The following is a 20,626-nucleotide window of genomic DNA, read 5'->3' as shown; positions in this document are numbered from 1 at the left end:
TAATACAATCTCCTGAAGTCAGTATTTGTTTACTTGCCACGGAAAGTCATATCCCTCCTAGAGGAAGTCATATTCATCACGTCTTTTGGAACTGAAGTAGAAGCTTTTTACACTGTGTTAATAAAAAAAATATGTTTTTTATTTATGAAAATACATATTTCACAAAGGGTCGTCCTTTCATCGACAGAAAGTCATATCCCTCCCAGAGGAAGTCATATTCGTCAGGTCTTTTGGAACTGAAGTAGAAGCAAAATTTTACACTGTGTTAATAAAAAAAATATGTTTTTTATTTATGAAAAAACATATTTCACAAAGGGTCGTCCTTTCATCGACAAAAAGTCATATCCCTCCCAGAGGAAGTCATATTCATCACGTCTTTTGGAACTGAAGTAGAAGCTTTTTACACTGTGTTAATAAAAAAATTATGTTTTTTATTTATGAAAATACATATTTCACAAAGGGTCGTCCTTTCATCGACAGAAAGTCATATCCCTCCCAAAGGAAGTCATATTCGTCAGGTTTTTTTGAACTTAGAAACAGAATTTTACAGTGTGTTGATCAAAAATTTATTATGTTTTTTATTTTTGAAAAAACATATTTCACAAAGAGTCTTCTTTCATCGACGGATTTGTCTTTTAACAAAATATGACTGTACACAACATGGCAAAATGGTCAAGCAAAACTTGACAGGCAAGTAGCTTAAAACAAGCATGAGATAGAATGTGCACACCCTTTCTACTTTTCCAATTAGTAGAAACACAAAATAAAATGGTTGTATCTGATGAAAAAGAATAGGGCATGCAGGAGCCTCAACATACAAGGATACTAATGTCACATAGAGGCTGACTATCCACAAATTCATCTGTTGTGTCAACACTTTGTTGCCTCATTTGTAGAAGTCAAAATCTGTCTCAGGCTTCTTGACGTTGGTTCGGTAACCCTTTTCAAAGTCCTTGGGGAGAATAACATACCGATTTTTGCGGACAGCATGCATGCCAGCTTCCTGGCAAATAGCAGTGATCTGAAAAAGAACGACGAGATGGATATTAAAGGGGATTCCAGCAATTACACAACAAAAATGTACATGCACAGATACATACTCCCTCCGTCCCAAAATAATTGTCTCAAGCTTAGTACAACTTTGTACTAGAGCTAGTATAAAGTGAGACACTTATTTTGGGACGGAGGGAGTATAAGACATTTTAGAGATTCCACTATGAACTACATAGTGATGTATATAGACATAATTTAGAGTTTAGATTCACTAATTTTGCTCCATATGTAGTATATAGTGAAATCTCTAAAAGGTCTTATATTTAGGCACGGAGGGAGTATATAACAAGTTCAGGAAAATTTTCATAACAATATACTTGCATACATGGCATACAAAAAAAAATACATACATGGAAACGGGCCATTCTCTTTTTGTTGTTGGGCTGGAATTTTTTTTTCTTTTTGCACAGCTTGCAAATCACAATATTTTTGAACAAAATTTTACAGATCCATCACGAATGTGTACAAGTTTTCAGTTTTTTTTAGTTCTTTTTTTAACTTGGAAATATTGTTTTTGAATAATTTGAAATAAAGTCCTCCGTTGCCACCATCCACACAAACTTCGCACTCAGCGTTGGTACTGCTATTATAGGTGAATATGATGAATCAAATGTAGGGTGAGCACAAGGTACATTTACTACTCCCTCTGTTCACTTCTATAAGACGTTTAAACACTTCAGACGGCGCCCAAAACAGTTCAATGCCAGCTGTTCAAAACGTCTTATAAAAAAGAACGGAGAGAGTATGATAAACTTCAAGAGTAAAGGATTTAAGGAATTATTATCATGACCTAATTAATCTGAGGCTGTGCAATTTCTTATGCTGCACTAGTACCATTAAAGATCTAAAGACTGTTCGACATAAAGAAAAAGCACTCACATCCGCAGCACTGATTTTATCCGGTCTGGAGACATAATCTTCCAAATCAACCTCGTCACTCAAGTTCATTTTAGCAGTACAAACCTGGAAGAGAGGAGGCCATCATAATTATCACATGCAAACGAAAACATAACTCAGAAACGATAAAGAAACTAAGATTTTCAATACGTAGTTAAATCTTGTTCATAAATGCAAACTTATACTGATTATTTAATACTAGTTGGAGCTCTATGTCAATTTATCCATAATAAATATGGTACAACAAATTATCCGTGCTACCAAAAGATGTACCTTGTTAAGTAACAGCTTTTAAAAAGATTAACGTTTGAGAACCATTTAATAATGATCTAAAGATAATGACTGCAAGTGCAAGAACTATGATTACAGGACCATCAATACAATATAATACTCCCTCTGTCCCAAAATTCTTGTCTCGGGTTTGTCTAGAAATGGATGTATCTAAATACTAAAACGTGACTAGATACATTCATATCTAGACAAATCTAAGACAAGAATTTTGGGACGGAGGGAGTACATTCAAATTATTGTTACGTAATATAAGAATTCTTTCCAAACAAGAACTATCAGTAACGTCAAAACATATTTACAAAGAAACTTACTTGGAAAACAAGCCTCTTCTGCCTCCGGTCTGGCAGAGGGAACTCAATTTTCCTGTCCAGTCTTCCTGGACGCAACAGAGCAGGATCTAGAGTATCTGCCCGATTGGTCGCCATTATAACCTTCACATTCACTGTCTGATCAAATCCATCCATCTGCATTGCATACGAAACAGACAATGAAAAATTCGGACCCCTCAAGGCATGAGAAAGTTGCATGTAAATAGTCTTAACAATAATAGCCTTTTCGGGAAGTTACTACCTATCCTTGAAAAAGCACATATTAATTCCAAGAGCATGTATACATTTTGTAAAATCAGAATTGAACAACTGAAGTCAGTGTCTTTTTTTCATTTACATCTATATGCATGTTCCAAAAGCATGATTTTCTAGGGTTAGAGGTGGCAAACAACTTAAGTTCCAGCAAACCTATTATAGCTTGAAATTTTACCTGATTGAGCAGCTCCATCAGAATACGCTGAACTTCTCGGTCAGCCCCAGTCTGAGCATCGAATCGAGCAGTGGCGATAGCATCAACCTCATCAATGAATATTATAGCTGGGGCATTCTCTTTAGCTAAGCGGAATACATCTCGAACCATCCTTGGGCCCTAAGATTAGATAAATCATACAATGCATCAACAAAAGAACTGATAAGTAGCAAACCGGAGAAAAGCTTCACATAGCAAATTCTTGTCTAAACCCTAATAAGAATGTATAAACCATTTGACATCAGAAGCATTAAGAAGCATACGCAGTATCACCGACAGCATGAATCATAGGCTTAACAGCAGTTTACTTGCCTAGGTAATGCATATACAGTAATAACTAAATAAAGTCTTATTCTTGTCTCTGGGTTCTTCCCCCAAACACTTCAGTTCGAGCAAGTACATTTTTTTTACGAACTGGGCATCTGGAGCATAAACAAGGAAACCTAACCAACACCTAAGAAACTAGGCGTCTATTACATTATCAAAGCTTAACACATGCAATAAATTTTGTAAGAACAGAAGGAGAGCCCAATGCAGAAACAAGGTTAATAAATGCATGTTACAACTATTCACATCTTACCTCCCCCAAGTACTTCTGCACAAATTCAGAACCAACCACTCTGATAAAAGCAGCAGTTGTATGATGTGCCACAGCTTTAGCAAGCATGGTCTTCCCAGTGCCTGGAGGACCATAGAGCAGCACCCCTCTTGGAGGATCAATACCAATCTGCTTGTACAACTCATGGTGTGTCAATGGTAGCTCAACTGCCTCCCGAATTTCTTGCTTTTGAATATCACATCCTCCAATGTCCTAAACATAATCAGAACATAGCAAATTGTTATTGACTTTCCTTCATTTATTGTATGTATGAAAAAACTGCAGAACAGTTAACAAAGATACAGACTCCATAATAGAATGAAAAGTTTCGGTCATGTTATGCACATAATTCTCAACAAACATTTTAATAAAACGATCAATCTTGGTTAACCTTAAGGATAGGAAAATAGACAATTGAATCATTGCATGGACATACAGATGCTGAGGTAAGAAAACCTCAAGACTGACTGGCTAAGAGCTTCTACTGAAGAAGAGGCTCTGTGCTACTTGCGTTTCTTTGCTTTTACTGCCTCTAGACTGTATTAAGTATTAAGCAATACAAGCATAGAATGTACTACTACTAACGCCTACTTGGCTCTACTGTGTAACTTCATGGTTCACAATATGGCACAACCCCTTCCAGATAATCTGGCATGGCTGGCTCCAGCCGCTGCTGTTAACGCTCTTCCTCTGTCTCGGTTGCTGGTAGTGTGCGTGAGGTGGACTGAAAACTGAAAATACTAAGTAAATTCCCAAGACACTGTGTGGGGAAAATAAAATCAGGATACAGACCCACAACAATATAGACCGATTTCAACTATCACTATGGAACAACAATCGCTACGGGGGACTAATAGATCCCTAAAATCTGGAATTACAAAATTATTCTCCACGGGGGATGAGACGGGCAAGGTAAACAAAATTCCTCGGGGTTCATACGGATCGGAGAAGTCCATGAGAAAACTCACCGAATATAGGACGTTGGGCTTCTCCGACGAAGCGAGCAGCGAGATGCTGGAGTCGGCCTCGGGCGGCAGCACGTCGACGAGCGCGTTGGAGTGGCGGTGCAGGGCGACCGACGCCGACGGCTTGAGCAGCTCGCGGTTGATGGTGCTGAGGATCCGCACGTAGTAGTTGCTCCCGGTGGTGGATCCGACGATGCCGTTGTTGCCGTCGACCATCTCCATGAACTGGCCGATGACGAGGGGCACGGACTGGATCCGCTTGACCTCCTCCTGCGCGCGCAGCAGCTCGCGCTTCAGGTTCTTCTGCTCGTCCTTGACGTACTCCTCCTGGATCTCGACGAACTCCATGTGACGCTGGAGCGACTTGAGGCGGCCGTAGAGGTCGTCTTCATCCTCTGCCGCGGAGGAGGAGGAGGAGGCGCAGTGGGCGGCGGTGGCGGGGTAGGAGGGCGGGGGCGTCGACGCGAGGGCCGCGGGAGGGTTTGCTACGGCCGCCATGGCTAGGGTTTCGAGGCTGGAGGCAGGGTCGGGGTTTTTTTTTAACACGAGAGAGGCAGGGCCGGGTTTGGGGGCAGAGAGGCGTGGGCGATGCGGATCCCTAGTCCGGGCGCGATCATGCGATCCAGGCATCAGGACCGTTGGATCGTGAACGCATGGTACAGATCAAGCACTGGTTAGACTTGACGCAACATCTTGTACTTTGAACCTATGAGTGGCGAATAAAGGGTAGGCTCATAGCGAGCGTTCAAAAAACTAAACACCACCAGTAAGTCTGGACGTGCAATCGCATGTCTCAACTAATATTATAATCATACATGATAATTATAAAAATACTCTTTACATTTATAAATATAATATGTGTTTTAATATTTTAATGTAGACTACATACGGTTTGAAATAAGTGAGGAACTTCTTTCATCCTTGCTTGAAGAATATAAGATCATCTAGTGGGGTGTCATACTCGGTCATATGTTGCACTTGAAGCTAATTGAACTATGTACGAAAAAAATACAAGACTAAATGGGGGAAAAGACACAACAAATATGTCCCAAAAAGGACCAGCTACTATGTGAACCGAGTTCCAAAAATAATTGACAACTCTGAAACTTTCGGCTAGAATACAGACTAATGGACACGTTATGACAACACGAAAGATGAAATGAGTTCTAGGATAGGTGAAGAGCGGAGAGCGGATATCTAGCTCTGAGCATAAAACTCATTCACAAATCCCTACGTGTATCAATCTAGTATGGAACACCCTATTCTTAATTTCCATCATAGCAAAAGCACCGCTATGTTTTCGCAAAAATCTTCTCAAGCTAAAATCTGCCCATCAGAAAGCGGCAAGTATACAGTGGAAGCACATATCATAGCTGATAAAAAATATGTCATTTTGTCTACTAATACATTCAAGGATCACTCGAATGACAAATTGACAATAGAGATGATGACAAGAGTGGTAAATGAATAGTCATTTCTCTTAGTTCCTCTGAGGCTCATCTGGTTTGACAGGCTGACAAATGAGCAGTTCCTCAAAATCTGTAATACCGAACACATATCCATCTCATCGTCCTTATGCATAAACATGGAGCATGCCAACTTACCTCGGGAGAGAAAAAAGAAAGGAGAAGGATGCATGTCAAGGGAAGGTTCCAGTTGATGTTGATGGGAATAGGCTTGATCTCCTTCAGTGTAGTGGAGATGACAGTGCCAATTTGTTCACGTGCATCATCCATATTGCTCACCGATGCCTACAAATTATGGAATGAGATCATATAGTTGGAAAAAACAGACTGAAGAACGAATATTGTAAGGACAGATTGTTTTCTAGGTAATATGACTAAAAACACTGATTGACAAATAGAAAAAGAATAAAACAAGAGGGTGTGAAGACCTATATATAATTAAGATCTCAGGACAAAAAGACTGAAGAATGATGCATTTGTTGTCTCAACACTTCTACATTCACTTCTGGAAGTGTTCTTATATCCAGATACAACTGATGGATTCCCTGTCCCCGCAACATGTGTTCCTGCATGTCGATCTGTAGTGATGGCATTGCTGCCATGATCATCCCTTTCGTAGATCCAACTTGTCATAGACGTATTCGTGCAGATCGAGATCATCGTTACCGGATCCGTGCAGATCGAGGTCGTGTTGACCAGACCCTTGCACATCCAACTCTCGATAGCCTCTTGACAATGGTATAAATTATTGTCCTTTTGTGACTATTTTTCTGGAGCACAACATTTAGTTATATCTTTGTTGTCAAAGTGAAACTACAAATTATTCCTCTTCCGTATGCATTCCTAACAGTTTAGACCGGCCTTGTTATTCTCCTTGTAAGTATAAGGAATTTGTTTAGTCTTGCAAGTTACTCTTTTCCCAACACACAACCGCGCTGCTATGAATATTTACTTGCTTCATATACCATACATTTTCTTTTTGTAATGAAACAAATGTTTGTGTTGTAACTAACATGTTTGAAGCACAAATTATTTTTTTCCATGCACCCATTACTAACATGTTTGAAGCACAAATTGTTGTTTTCCATGCATCCATTACAATTTCCTCACACTAATAATATTTTCTGTTGCGTGTGAATAACAAAATTGGATAGAATTTACATATCATTGACTACTTCTGTTCTCACACTGGATCAATTATTCGGTGTCTTGCATCTATTCTTAAATATTGCAGCGTAGTTTGTTGGTTCCTATGTGTCAGAAAAATTTCAGCATGTACCACTGGTATTGCTGCACAGTCCATTTCTATCTTGGAAAGCATGCATTCTAAAGGGTAAACATGCATTTCCTTAACCATCCCACTCTTGGCCATCTATGAGTTGCGTGCTTGCATGCATGGGATCGAGGCCACGCACCCCACCCGAACAACCTATGGTTGTTGTTGATTTAGGTGATTTCTTTGCATATTTTTTTTATCTAGAATTGTCACGTCCAAGATGCGACCCTATCCTCAATTTGGCACGAGGGCCTCGTCGGGGATAGAAGCGCATCTCGTCGTGTCGCAAGAATGGATATCGTTACAAGTACATGTACTGAAAAGAAGAGATATATAGAGTTGGCTTACACTCGCCACAAGCTACATCAGAGTCACATCAGTATATTACATAATCATCAAGAGTAAGAGCAGGGTCCGACTACGGACGAAGACAAACGACAAAAGAAGAACGACGTCCATCCTTGCTATCCCAGGTTGCCGGCCTGGAACCCATCCTAGATCGATGAAGAAGAAGAAGAAGAAGCAACTCCAAATGAACAATCAACGCGCTCGCGTCAAGTAACCTTTACCTGTACCTGCAACTGGTGTTGTAGTAATCTGTGAGCCACAGAGGACTCAGCAATCTCATTTCCAAAGGTATCAAGACTAGCAAAGCTTAATGGGTGAGGCATGGTTAAGTGGTGAGGTTGCAGCAGCGGCTAAGCATATATTTGGTGGCTAACTTACGAGTACAAGAAAATAAGAGGGGGGGGGATCTACGCATCACGGACGTAACTATTGATGATCGAATGAATGATCCTGAACACCTACCTACGTCAGACATAACCCCACCGTGTCCTCGATCGGAGAAGGAACTCACGAAAGAGACAGTCACGGTTACGCACACAGTTGGCAAGTTTTAATTAAGTTACTTCAAGTTATCTAGAACCAGTGTTAAACAAAGCTTCCACGTTGCCACATAACCGTGGGCACGGCTTTCCGAAAAGATTTAACCCTGCAGGGGTGCTCCAACTAGTCCATCACAAATTACCACAAGCCGCATAGAAATCCTCAATCACGAAGCTCGCGATCTCGTCGGATTCCCTAGTGGAAAACCTCAACTCTGAGATTACCCAAAGCATCACCAGAATCCCGATGCACAAGATATTCCGTTAAAGGTAAAACTAATCCAGCAAGGCCACCCGACGTGTCGACGATCCCGATAGGAGTCGCGTACCTCGTTCTCAGGACACGACGGATAAGCGACGCGTACAAGTGCCAACACTCATGAGGAGCACTGGCCCGGGGGTTGATTAAATTATCCTCGGGTTAATTACTCCCTATGCAGTTTATTAGTGATTAGGCAAATGTAGTACCAAAGTTGGGCCTTGCCAGACCAGTCTTAATCTAAACCGGATTATCAAGGGGGTCCCCATAACAACCCCGATCGTGTTAGGAGCGCTCGTTTATGGAACATAACACCGGTAGCCGAAAACTAAGGGGGCAAAGGTGGAACAAAACACCAGGCTAGAAAGGCCGAGCCTTCCATCTTTTACCAAGTATATAGGTGCATTGAATTAAATAACATTTCAATATGGTGATATAACAAGGAACCCATGTTATCACATGGAAGCATCTGCACCTGCAACTAGCAACGCTAACAACAGGGTTAAGCAAGCAGTAACATAGCCAAACAGTGGTTTGCTAGGTTGAACAGGTTGAAGGTTTCATGGCATTGTTGAGAGGCTGATATTTAACAGGTGGAAGGCAACGAGACATAAACGGTAGCAACGGTAAAACTAGCATGGCAATGATAGTAATGGTATCTGGGGAAATGATCATCTTGCCTGAGATCCCGCTTGGAAGAAGAATGCCTCCGTGAAGCAGATGAACCAACGTAGTCGAACGGGTCCTCACATTCCGACACGCTTGCGGAACTCTATCGAGACGGGCAAACCGAAAACAAACATCAACACAAATATCTCACCACACGATGCACGACATGATGCACAACCTACTATGATGCATGATCAGATCAACATGCAAGGGATGGCATGGCAAAATACCTCACACAAACACTACACATTAAATGAAGCTCGATATGCAACGGGTTGCAAATCGATGAAAATCCACGTTTAATTAGTTAATTCACTCCCGATTATTTACACGGCAATATTTAATTGTTGTTAACATAGCAAGGGTGAAGCGATGGTCCTACATGGCATCCTAGTCGATTAACACGTGGAACATAGAGCGGAGCTACGGCACAAGAAGCATGCAACACAAGATTATATGCCATGAATGTGTCATGCATGCAAGTCATCACACCACGGCAAGAAGGGAAAGAAGCAAGGTGTCGCCAGGGCGAGCGAGAGGAAACCATGGCGGCAAATCGGAAACGATGCCACGGCCACGTTCCTATCCCGATAACTCAACGGGGTATCGTGCCAACGTATAGGAACGCGTGCGGGAACGGTAAATAAAGATGGGGTGATCCCGTATCTCGGGTTCCCATGTGTCGAGGGCTGGACGAAAAGGAAGACGACGTGCACGGGAAAATAAACGGTGCATACATACGGTGCATACATGCATTCAAAGCGGATCGGTTCGTAGCGGACGACGTGGAAGTCGTGGTCGTCGTGTAAGTAGTCGTACACGCGCCGATAGTTGAAGTAGTGGTACACGGTCTCGTCGGCGGTAGTCGTTCTCTCGTCGTCGGTGCACGGTCTTCGCGTCGGTAGTCGATCATGGGTCTTCGGCGACGTCGAGGAAGTCGAACTCGCTTTCGGGGTCGTCGAGGACGACGGGGTTCTCGGCAAACTTGTCGACGCACCACGGCAGGCGGGGATGGTGCACGCGACAACGGCAGGCGACACACAGCAACACCAGCAACATCTACCTAGCAGCAGCAACCTACAACAGCTATCAGCTAGCAAGCAGCAGCAAAATCTAATGGCTACAGACAGCAACAGCGGCAGCAGGCTACGTAGCTGTAGCACCACTATCTCATAGGCAAGCTTATCATCAGGCAACGGCAAGCAACACGTAGGCAGGCAGCAAGCAAGCAGCAATACGACAAGCAGCAGGACAGCAACATGCAAAGCAACTGGCAGAGCAACCACGACAACGGCACAGCTCGGCAGGGGAACGCCATGGGGGCTCGACAAAAGTAGCAGCATCAAAATCAACTGGCTACAGGAACAACGTCTACGCTACAGCATCAGCAGTACGCCGGCCAGCAGGAAGCAATGCAAGCTACACAACAAAACGGCGGCGGCAGGGATGGCAAGCCCACGGCGGCGCGGCGAGGAGAGCAGGGAGACCTACAGGCGGGCGGCGAGGACGGGAGCCAGGGCGACGTCGAGCATCGGCGAGCACGGCGGCAACCTAGTGGACGGCAGCGAGCTGCTGGCGCGCAGGGACGCTGGTGGGGAGCTGTTGCAGGCGGGCACTGACAGGGGCTCGCGCGGGAGACGGGCGATGGGGAGAGGCCATGGCGAGCGGGGCCGGCAGGGCGCGGCGACCGGCGTGGGTGGCGCGGCGACCTTGATGGGAAGGCCTGGAGGCGAGGGACGAGGCGGGGCCTCCAGCGGCCGAGGAAGAGGCGGCGCGCGGGCACGGCAGGGCGCGCGCGGGCAGGACGGCGCGGCGACGCTGCTGCGGCGGCTCGGGCGCCTCGGGGCTGCATCGCGAGGACGGGCACGCGGGGAGGCCAGCGAGGCCACGCGGCGCGACGAGGCAGAGGGGACTCACGCCTGGCTGCCATGGACACAGACACGGGAGGAGCTCGGGGGAGGAAGAGGCGGCGGCAGGGAAGGAGCTCGACCCTGGCGTGGGAAAGGGCTCCTCGGGCAGAGGGTCCATGGGGGCGCAGGGAGGACGAGAGAGGCACGGGACGGGGGTGAGCACGACGCTAGGGTTGGAGGGGGCCTGGGCCTTGGCCGGCTGGGCCTTGGTCTGGGTCCTCTCCTATTGGGTTTTCTTTTTTTTTTTAAACAAAAAACACCACAAAAGAAAAGGATTTAACAAAATTAAAGAAATACTTTTTTGACTCCTTTAAAACATACCCCAACTATAAAACAAATTGGGCATTTTTTTTAAAAGGACTAAAATAAAACCTTTTTAAGAAATAAAATTAAAACCCGTTTACAAAAGAATAAAAATCGAACCCCTTTTAGAATTAAATAAAACCTCTTTATTTAAAGAATAAATAAAAGCCTTTTAAAAGAGAAAATAAAATGGGAGGGTTTTAAAATAAAACAAACGGAGAAATAAAATAAAAACCTAAGGGTTGCCCCTACATTTAATAAAAGGGCTTTTATTGAAAAGAAGAAGACGCACCCTTTTGAATAGGGGTTTAAACGAAGACTTTAGCAAAACCACAAAAACGAAATGAGAGAGGAGAGAAGGGGAGAAGGTTTAGGTCGGCGGTGCGACAGGGTTTAGCGGTGGCTCTCACGCACCCGCTCTCAACACGCCAACAAACGACGTCACACTCACAAGCTCTAACACCCAACAACACGGCAACAAGCAACACCGACAAAACGCCGATGACATGATGCCATGCATGATGCGATGATGCAAACTAAATGACGATGCAACAAACGAAAAAAAATAACCACACGACGGAAACGGAAAGAAAGGGGAATCTTCTGGGGCGTCAGCATCGGGCTGTCACAACTCTCCTACACTACAAGAAGATCTAGCCCCGAGATCCAAGAATGAAAGGGGGGAGAGGATGAGAAAAGCAAAAGGTAAAACTTAGTCGCTTCTTGACAAACGAGTGAAACAAACGATCCTTGAAGGTTGCCAGGAGATGAGGAATGATATGAGAAACAAGCAAGAATTCATGGAAAATTTCGGCAGCACTTCGGTAGGAAAATGGGACAAAAAATTCGATAAGAAGAGAGAAATAGACAATATTCATAACAAACAACTAAATAGAACAAGGGAACACCACAATCTTGATGGAACAACAAGATTGACCCAAAAGAGCAATATCACAATGCCTCCGGAACAATAGAATAGAAACTAGCTCATATGAAAGAAGAGAAAGAAGAAAAGAATTACAACTATCATCACAATAGAATTGAAGAGCCTCCGGTCATAGAATTGACGTAGTAGATGGAAAATCAACAACGAAGAAGAAGACAGTAGTGGGCTTATGAAGATCATCTCAACATATATGAGGTGACAACCAACCACTAAAAGAAACAAGGATAGTTGAAAGCAAAGATAAGAAAACTTCTTACACCAAGAGGGTGCATTGAGAACTAGGATTAATGACAAGCACCATGATAGCACAATCCATAGGAAAAGCTTTAGGTGAAATCCAAACCAAGATAGCTCAATGAAGAAATCATGGGTTGCAAATATCTCATGATCAAAGAATTGGTGGACTTAATTATCTCATTCTTGAAAGGAAAACTCTTCGAGGCTCCTACACTAACAAGAATGCTATAATACCACCTCAAGGGATAAAGGAATAACAAACGCATTGGAAATGCAAGAGAAAGAATACTTGAGGTTCTGCAACAAGAATCTTGAAGAACACTTTAAGAATGAATTGATATGATGATGAACCACCATGAAGGACCTCCGTATACAAATGAACGAAGCAACGACATGAAGGTAGAACAGGATAAGATTATGGCCTTGCCAAGATTTAGATGAAGCCTCACGGAGAGAAACTTGATAGAACTTAAAACTCCGGAAAAGAAAAGATAAGAACACTTGAGAAACGAATTGATATCATGAGCCACTCCAGAAGAAGAATTGAAATCTCTTGGAAGAAGGAAGAACAAGAATAAGAATTATATTATGCTTATCCTTCATCAAGTTAAATTGATGACAAGCAACGGATCTAGCATACCATTTATTCTTCTTGAAATGATTAAGGAGAAATATAAGCACAAACTAGAAGAAATCTTGAAAGAGGCACCAGTGAGAATTGAAATGAATGAGGCAACCATGAATGACCGGAGATACATGAGAATGAAAAGATCTTGAGCCACCTAACAGAAAACTTGAATAAGGCACCGGAATAATCAAGAGACGAACGAAGAGGCAACCATTGAGAAGATTTGAGGATGAAAGCTGAAAGTTGAGAACGAAGAATCTTCTGAAATGATGGCCTTCGGAGGAACGAGAAAGATAACAACTCAGCACTGCACCGGATAGCAAGAAAGGAATACACATGATTGACAACAATTAAGATGATGGCACAAAGCTGAAATGACGAATATCCAAGAGAATGAACCAAGATTCAAGAGAAACACTCCTTCGAATTGCAAGCTGAGAATGATGATGAGAAAAACACCAAGAATAGCTGAGACACTCCGGAATAAAGAAGAATGAAAGGTTGAGCCACATATGAGAGTTAACTCAAATAGGCCTTGAAGAAGGGATATGACTGATGAAATTCATACTTACGTCATAGTTGAAAGAATTAGAGATCTCCGGGAAAGAATAAAAGAGCCAAGAAAGATCCTGGGAAAGAACCTGTGGGTTATGGGCCCACTCAAAGAAATCACCGTTGAAAGGATTGCTAGAAAGAGGGATATTGCACCGGTATGAAGAGAACTAGATGAGGTTGAGCACCTCGAAATAATTAAAAGAATTGAAAACACGAAACTTCCGAGATATCTTCAACACTCCGGATGAAAAGAGAGGAATGAATAACCAAAATAGGCTGAAAGAATCTCCAACATGAAAAGAATTACAAGGATAATTAGGATATGATGAACATGGATAGCTGAATTAAAATCACCGGTAAGGATGACAAGATTGAACAAATATGAGATGAATCTGCTGAGAATCTTCACAATGAAACACCGGGTAAGAGAGAAAAGAACAGACAACGGAAGCACAATGCAAAGAAAACTCCTGGATGAAAATTGAATCATTGAAGAAAAGGGTGGGAGGGCGGGAAAAACAAAGACAACTTGAGACAGATGAGACAAACTCCGGAATAAACGAGAGAAAGATCTGCAAGAATTGGAGAGGATTGAATCCACTTGGAGAGAAACACACCGGTTGGAAAAGAATTAATATGACAACTCCGGTAGACAAGAATTGACAAGAGAATTGATTTGAGCAAAAGAATTAGCATTCACATAAAAATATGAGAACACCACTAGAAAGATCTGAAATGACCACTTGACATCGAAGCAACTTGAATTACCATATTCAACAAAACAAAGAATGAGGCTTATGAAACAAGTCAGAACAAACTCATGAGAAAGATTTCGTCTGATATTTTCGCGGACAGGATCGCACGGGCTCGATTTTACAGTAGCCATCAAGTGCAAGGCAGTGCACCCGACATACGAAGCGTCCCCGAGTCGTAGCAAGCTACAAGGACTCTTTAAGACACAACGTGTACCGCTGTAAGTCGACCGTGAACAAACGAATCCACTAGATGTCGAACCCCAACCTAACATCATGTATTTGTTGGAAGATTGTCCTATAAGCAACTACTAGAATTCCCACCTAAGAATTCCCGAAACATCTGGTCATGCAATCTGGTACACGGATACAAGGAGTATCATCACACAACTCCTATACTAACCCGTCACCTGTATCCCATCCGTCAACACACAACCAGAATCTCGGACCTTCATCTACAACAGACCCTCGTGATCACAACAATACAAAGTATGGCAGTACTCCCGAACAATCTGCACCAGTACTGGGGACATCGGGGTTATCTCGCCACTACTAGTATTGAAGCAATTACGAACATCCTTCGTTCTGAGATACTAAAAAATCTGAATGATAACGATGTGCTCAAGAATCCCCTGGAGCTAAACTCCCCTAAGACTTAGAGCAGATAGGAGGCACCAAGACAGAACTCCGTCACATCGACATCATATAGATTCCAACAATATCCGCGTGATCCTAAAAAAAATTGAGTGAGAAGAGGAGTAGAATAAATTATTACGTCAAGATTCCTCACCAGAGCATAGAAGAGGAGAAAAAAGAATCCTACTCTCCGATATATAACTAGACTCAAATAGTTTTTCACTAGACTCGACTCGGCCATGTTCGATCAATCAAGGGGGCTCCTAGGTCGGTACTGCTCTGATACCAACTTGTCACGCCCAAGATGCGACCCTATCCTCAATTTGGCACGAGGGCCTCGTCGGGGATAGAAGCGCATCTCGTCGTGTCGCAAGAATGGATATCGTTACAAGTACATGTACTGAAAAGAAGAGATATATATAGAGTTGGCTTACACTCGCCACAAGCTACATCAGAGTCACATCAGTACATTACATAATCATCAAGAGTAAGAGCAGGGTCCGACTACGGACGAAGACAAACGACAAAAGAAGAACGACGTCCATCCTTGCTATCCCAGGCTGCCGGCCTGGAACCCATCCTAGATCGATGGAGTAGAAGAAGAAGAAGCAACTCCAAATGAACAATCAACGCGCTCGCATCAAGTAACCTTTACTTGTACCTGCAACTGGTGTTGTAGTAATCTGTGAGCCACAGAGGACTCAACAATCTCATTTCCAAAGGTATCAAGACTAACAAAGCTTAATGGGTGAGGCTGCTGAAAATATGCCCTAGAGGCAATAATAAAATGGTTATTATCATATTTCCTTGTTCATGATAATCGTCCATCGTTCATGCTATAATTGTATTAACAGGAAACAGTAATACATGTGTGAATGAATAGATCACAATGTGTCCCTAGCAAGCCTCTAGTTGGCTAGCTCGTTAGTCAATGGATGATCATGGTTTCCTGATCATGGGCATTAGATGTCATTGATAACGGGATCACATCATTGGGAGAATGATGTGATGGACAAGACCCAATCCTAAGCCTAGCACTAGATCGTATTGTTCGTATGCTAAAGCTTTTCTAATGTCAAGTATCTTTTCCTTCGACCGTGAGATTGTGCAACTCCCGGATACCGTAGGAGTGCTTTGGGTGTATCAAACGTCACAACGTAACTGGGTGACTATAAAGGTGCACTACGGGTACCTCCGAAAGTGTCTGTTGGGTTGGTACGAATCGAGATCGGGATTTGTCACTCCGTGTGACAGAGAGGTATCTCTGGGCCCACTCGGTAGAACATCATCATGAGCTCAATGTGACTAAGGAGTTAGTCACACGATGACGTGCTACGGAACGATTAAAGAGACTTATCGGTAACGAGATTGAACAAGGTATACGCATACCGACGATCGAATGTCGGGCAAGTTCTATACCGACAGACAAAGGGAATCGTATACGGGATTGATTGAATCCTTGACATCGTGGTTCATCCGATGAGATCATCGTGGAGCTAGTGGGAGCCACCATGGGTATCCAGACCCCGCTGATGGTTATTGACCAGAGAGGTGTCTCGGTCATGTCTGCTTGTCTCCCGAACCCGTAGGGTCTACACACTTAAGGTTCGATGACGCTAGGGTTATAGGGAATTGTTGTACGAGGTTACCGACATCACGAGGAGCTCCGGAATGGTCCGGAGGTAAAGATTGATATATAGGACGGATGGTTTTGGACACCGGAAGTGTTTCGGGCGTCACCGATAACGTACCGGGACCACCGGAGGGGGGCAACGACCCCGGGAGGCTAGATGGGCTAAGTGGGGAAGGGAACCAGCCCCTAAGTGGGCTGGTGCGCCCCCCATCCAGCCCATGCGCACCAGAGAAAAGGGGGAAGGGGGGAACCCTAGCATAGGTGGGCCTAAGTGTTGGAATTATGCCCTAGAGGCAATAATAAATATAGTTATTGTTATAATTCCTGTATCAAGATGATCTTTTATTATCCATGCTATAATTGTATTGAATGAAGACTCATTTAAATGTGTGGATACATAGACAAAACACCATCCCTAGCAAGCCTCTAGTTGGCTAGCCAGTTGATCAAAGATAGTCAGTGTGTTCTGATTATGAACAAGGTGTTGTTGCTTGATAACTGGATCACGTCATTAGGAGAATCACATGATGGACTAGACCCAAACTAATAGACGTAGCATATTGATCGTGTCATTTTGTTGCTACTGTTTTCTGCGTGTCAAGTATTTATTCCTATGACCATGAGATCATATAACTCACTGACACCGGAGGAATGCTTTGTGTGTATCAAACGTCGCAACGTAGCTGGGTGACTATAAAGATGCTCTACAGGTATCTCCGAAGGTGTTAGTTGAGTTAGTATGGATCAAGACTGGGATTTGTCACTCCGTGTGAACGGAGAGGTATCTCGGGGCCCACTCGGTAATACAACATCACACACAAGCCTTGCAAGCAATGTAACTTAGTGTAAGTTGCGGGATCTTGTATTACGGAACGAGTAAAGAGACTTGCCGGTAAACGAGATTGAAATAGGTATACGGATACTGATGATCGAATCTCGGGCAAGTAACATACCGAAGGACAAAGGGAATGACATACGGAATTATATGAATCCTTGGCACTGAGGTTCAAACGATAAGATCTTCGTAGAATATGTAGGATCCAATATGGGCATCCAGGTCCCGCTATTGGATATTGACCGAGGAGTCTCTCGGGTCATGCCTACATAGTTCTCGAACCCGCAGGGTCTGCACACTTAAGGTTCGACGTTGTTTTATGCGTATTTGAGTTATATGGTTGGTTACCGAATGTTGTTCGGAGTCCCGGATGAGATCACGGACGTCACGAGGGTTTCCGGAATGGTCCGGAAACGAAGATTGATATATAGGATGACCTCATTTGATTACCGGAAGGTTTTCGGAGTTTCCGGGAATGTACCGGGAATGACGAATGGGTTCCGGGAGTTCACCGGGGGGCAACCCACCCCGGGGAAGCCCATAGGCCTTGAGCGTGGCACACCAGCCCTTAGTGGGTTGGTGGGACAGCCCAAAAGGGCTCTATGCGACAAGCAAAGAAAATCAAGAGGAAAAAAAGGAGGAGGTGGGAAGGAAAGGGGACTCCCTCCCACCAAACCAAGTCCAACTCGGTTTGGGGGGGGGAGTCCTCCCCCCTTGGACTCGGCCGACCCCCTTGGGGCTCCTTGAGCCCCAAGGCAAGGTCCCCTCCCTCCCACCTATATATACGGAGATTTTAGGGCTGATTTGAGACGACTTTTCCACGGCAGCCCGACCACATACCTCCACGGTTTTTCCTCTAGATCGCGTTTCTGCGGTGCTCGGGCGGAGCCCTGCTGAGACAAGGTCATCACCAACCTCCGGAGCGCCGTCATGCTGCCGGAGAACTCTTCTACCTCTCCGTCTCTCTTGCTGGATCAAGAAGGCCGAGATCATCGTCGAGCTGTACGTGTGCTGGACGCGGAGGTGCCGTCCGTTCGGTACTAGATCGTGGGACTGATCGCGGGATTGTTCGCGGGGCGGATCGAGGGACGTGAGGACGTTCCACTACATCAACCGCGTTCACTAACGCTTCTGCTGTACGATCTACAAGGGTACATAGATCACTCATCCCCTCTCGTAGATGGACATCACCATGATAGGTCTTCGTGCGCGTAGGAAATTTTTTGTTTCCCATGCGACGTAACCCAACACTAAGGCCCACCAGAGGGGTGCGCCACCCCTCCTCCTTGCCCTGGCCGCCGCCCCCTCTCCCATCTGGGGCTGCCGCACCCCTTGGGGGTGGGAACCCTAAGGGTTGCGCCCCCTCCCTCTCCCCCTATATATAGATGAGGGTTCGAGGCTGTTTGAGACACGGTTTCATCTCTCTCTCGGCGCAGCCCTGCTCCTCTCCCTCCTCCTCTCTGCCGGCGCTTGGCGAAGCCCTACCGGGAGACCTCGTCTCTCCACCGACACCACGCCGTCGTGTTGCTGGACTTCTTCCCCAACCTCTCCCTCCTCCTTGCTGGATCAAGGTGCGGGAGACGTCACCGGGCTGCACGTGTGTTGAACGCGGAGGTGCCGTTGTTCGGCACTAGATCGGAATCGCTGCGAGTACGACTCCATCAACCGCGTTCTAGCAACGCGTCCGCTTAGCGATCTTCAAAGGTACGAAGATGCTCTTACCCCTCTCTCGTTGCTAGTCTCTCCATAGGAAGATCTGAACATGCGTAGGAATTTTTTTGAATTTATGCTACGTTACCCAACAGTGGCATCCGAGCCAGGTTTTCTATGCGTAGATTCTATGCACGAGTAGAACACAAAAGTTGTGGGCGATGATTTGTCAATTTGCTTGCCGCTACTAGTCTTATTCTTTTCCGGCGGTATTGTGGGATGAAGCGGCCCGGACCGACTTTACACGTACTCTTACGTGAGACTGGTTCCACCGGCAGACATGCACACCGTGCATAAAGGTGGCTAGCGGGTGTCTGTCTCTCCTACTCTAGTCGGATTGGATTTGATGAAAAGGGTCCTTATGAAGGGTAAATAGCTTTGGCATATCATCGGTGTGGCTGTCACGTAGGTAAGAAGGCGTTCTTGCTAGAAACCCAAATCAGCCACGTAAAACTTGCAACAACAATTAGAGGACGTCTAACTTGTTTTTGCAGGGTTTGACATGTGATGTGATATGGCCAAAGTTGTGATGTTGCATGTATGATGTATGAGATGATCATGTTATTGTAATAGGTTTCACGACTTGCATGTCGATGAGTATGACAACCAGCAGGAGCCATAGGAGTTGTCTTAATTTATTGTATGAGATGCAACGCCATGTGCTTACTACTTTTACTTCATTGCTAACGGTTAGCCATAGTAGTAGTGATAGTAGTAGTTGGCGTGACGACTTCACGGAGACACGATGATGGAGATCATGATGATGGAGATCATGGTGTCACGCCGGTGACGATGATGATCATGCGATGCCTGAAGATGGAGATCGAAAGAGCAAAGATGATAATGGCCATATCATGTCACTATATGATTGCATTGTGATGTTTATCATGTTTTACATCTTATTGCTTACAACGACGGTAGCATAATAAGATGATCCCTCTTAAAATTTCGAGAACGTATTCCCCTAAGTGTGCACCGTTGCGAAGGTTCGTTGTCTCGAAGCACCACGTGATGATCGGGTGTGATAGATTCTAACGTTCGCATACAACGGGTGTAAGCCAGATTTACACACGCGAAACACCTAGGTTGACTCGACGAGCTTAGCATGTACAGACATGACCTCGAATACAAGAGACCGAAAGGTCGAACATGAGTCGTATGGTTGAATACGATCAGCATGAAGTTGCTCACCATGGTGACTAGTCCGTCTCACGTGATGATCGGACACGGGTTAGTCAACATGGATCATGTATCACTTAGATGACTAGAGGGATGTCGGTTTAAGTGAGATTTCATACTTAATTTTATTAAATGAACTTAAT

The 20,626-nt window shown here is 44.3% G+C and overlaps 1 protein-coding gene across 1 annotated transcript; it reads right to left on the bottom strand.

The window, feature by feature from the left end:
* Nucleotides 1-614: 614 nt before the first annotated feature.
* LOC123427932 (26S proteasome regulatory subunit 6B homolog) lies at nt 615-5,115 on the bottom strand. The gene is made up of 6 exons (XM_045112072.1): nt 4,606-5,115; nt 3,620-3,850; nt 3,001-3,159; nt 2,553-2,705; nt 1,933-2,016; nt 615-1,021 (listed from the first exon to the last, which is right to left on the bottom strand). Exons 1-6 carry the CDS (start codon nt 5,098-5,100, stop codon nt 887-889), a joined length of 1,257 nt encoding a protein of 418 aa, XP_044968007.1. The 5' UTR covers nt 5,101-5,115; the 3' UTR covers nt 615-886.
* Nucleotides 5,116-20,626: the final 15,511 nt, after the last annotated feature.

The sequence above is a fragment of the Hordeum vulgare genome, chromosome 2H (assembly GCF_904849725.1).
Source record: "Hordeum vulgare subsp. vulgare chromosome 2H, MorexV3_pseudomolecules_assembly, whole genome shotgun sequence".
Lineage (NCBI taxonomy): Eukaryota > Viridiplantae > Streptophyta > Magnoliopsida > Poales > Poaceae > Hordeum > Hordeum vulgare.
Note: the sequence above shows the minus strand (reverse complement) of the source record. Positions and strands in the feature narration are given on the sequence as shown.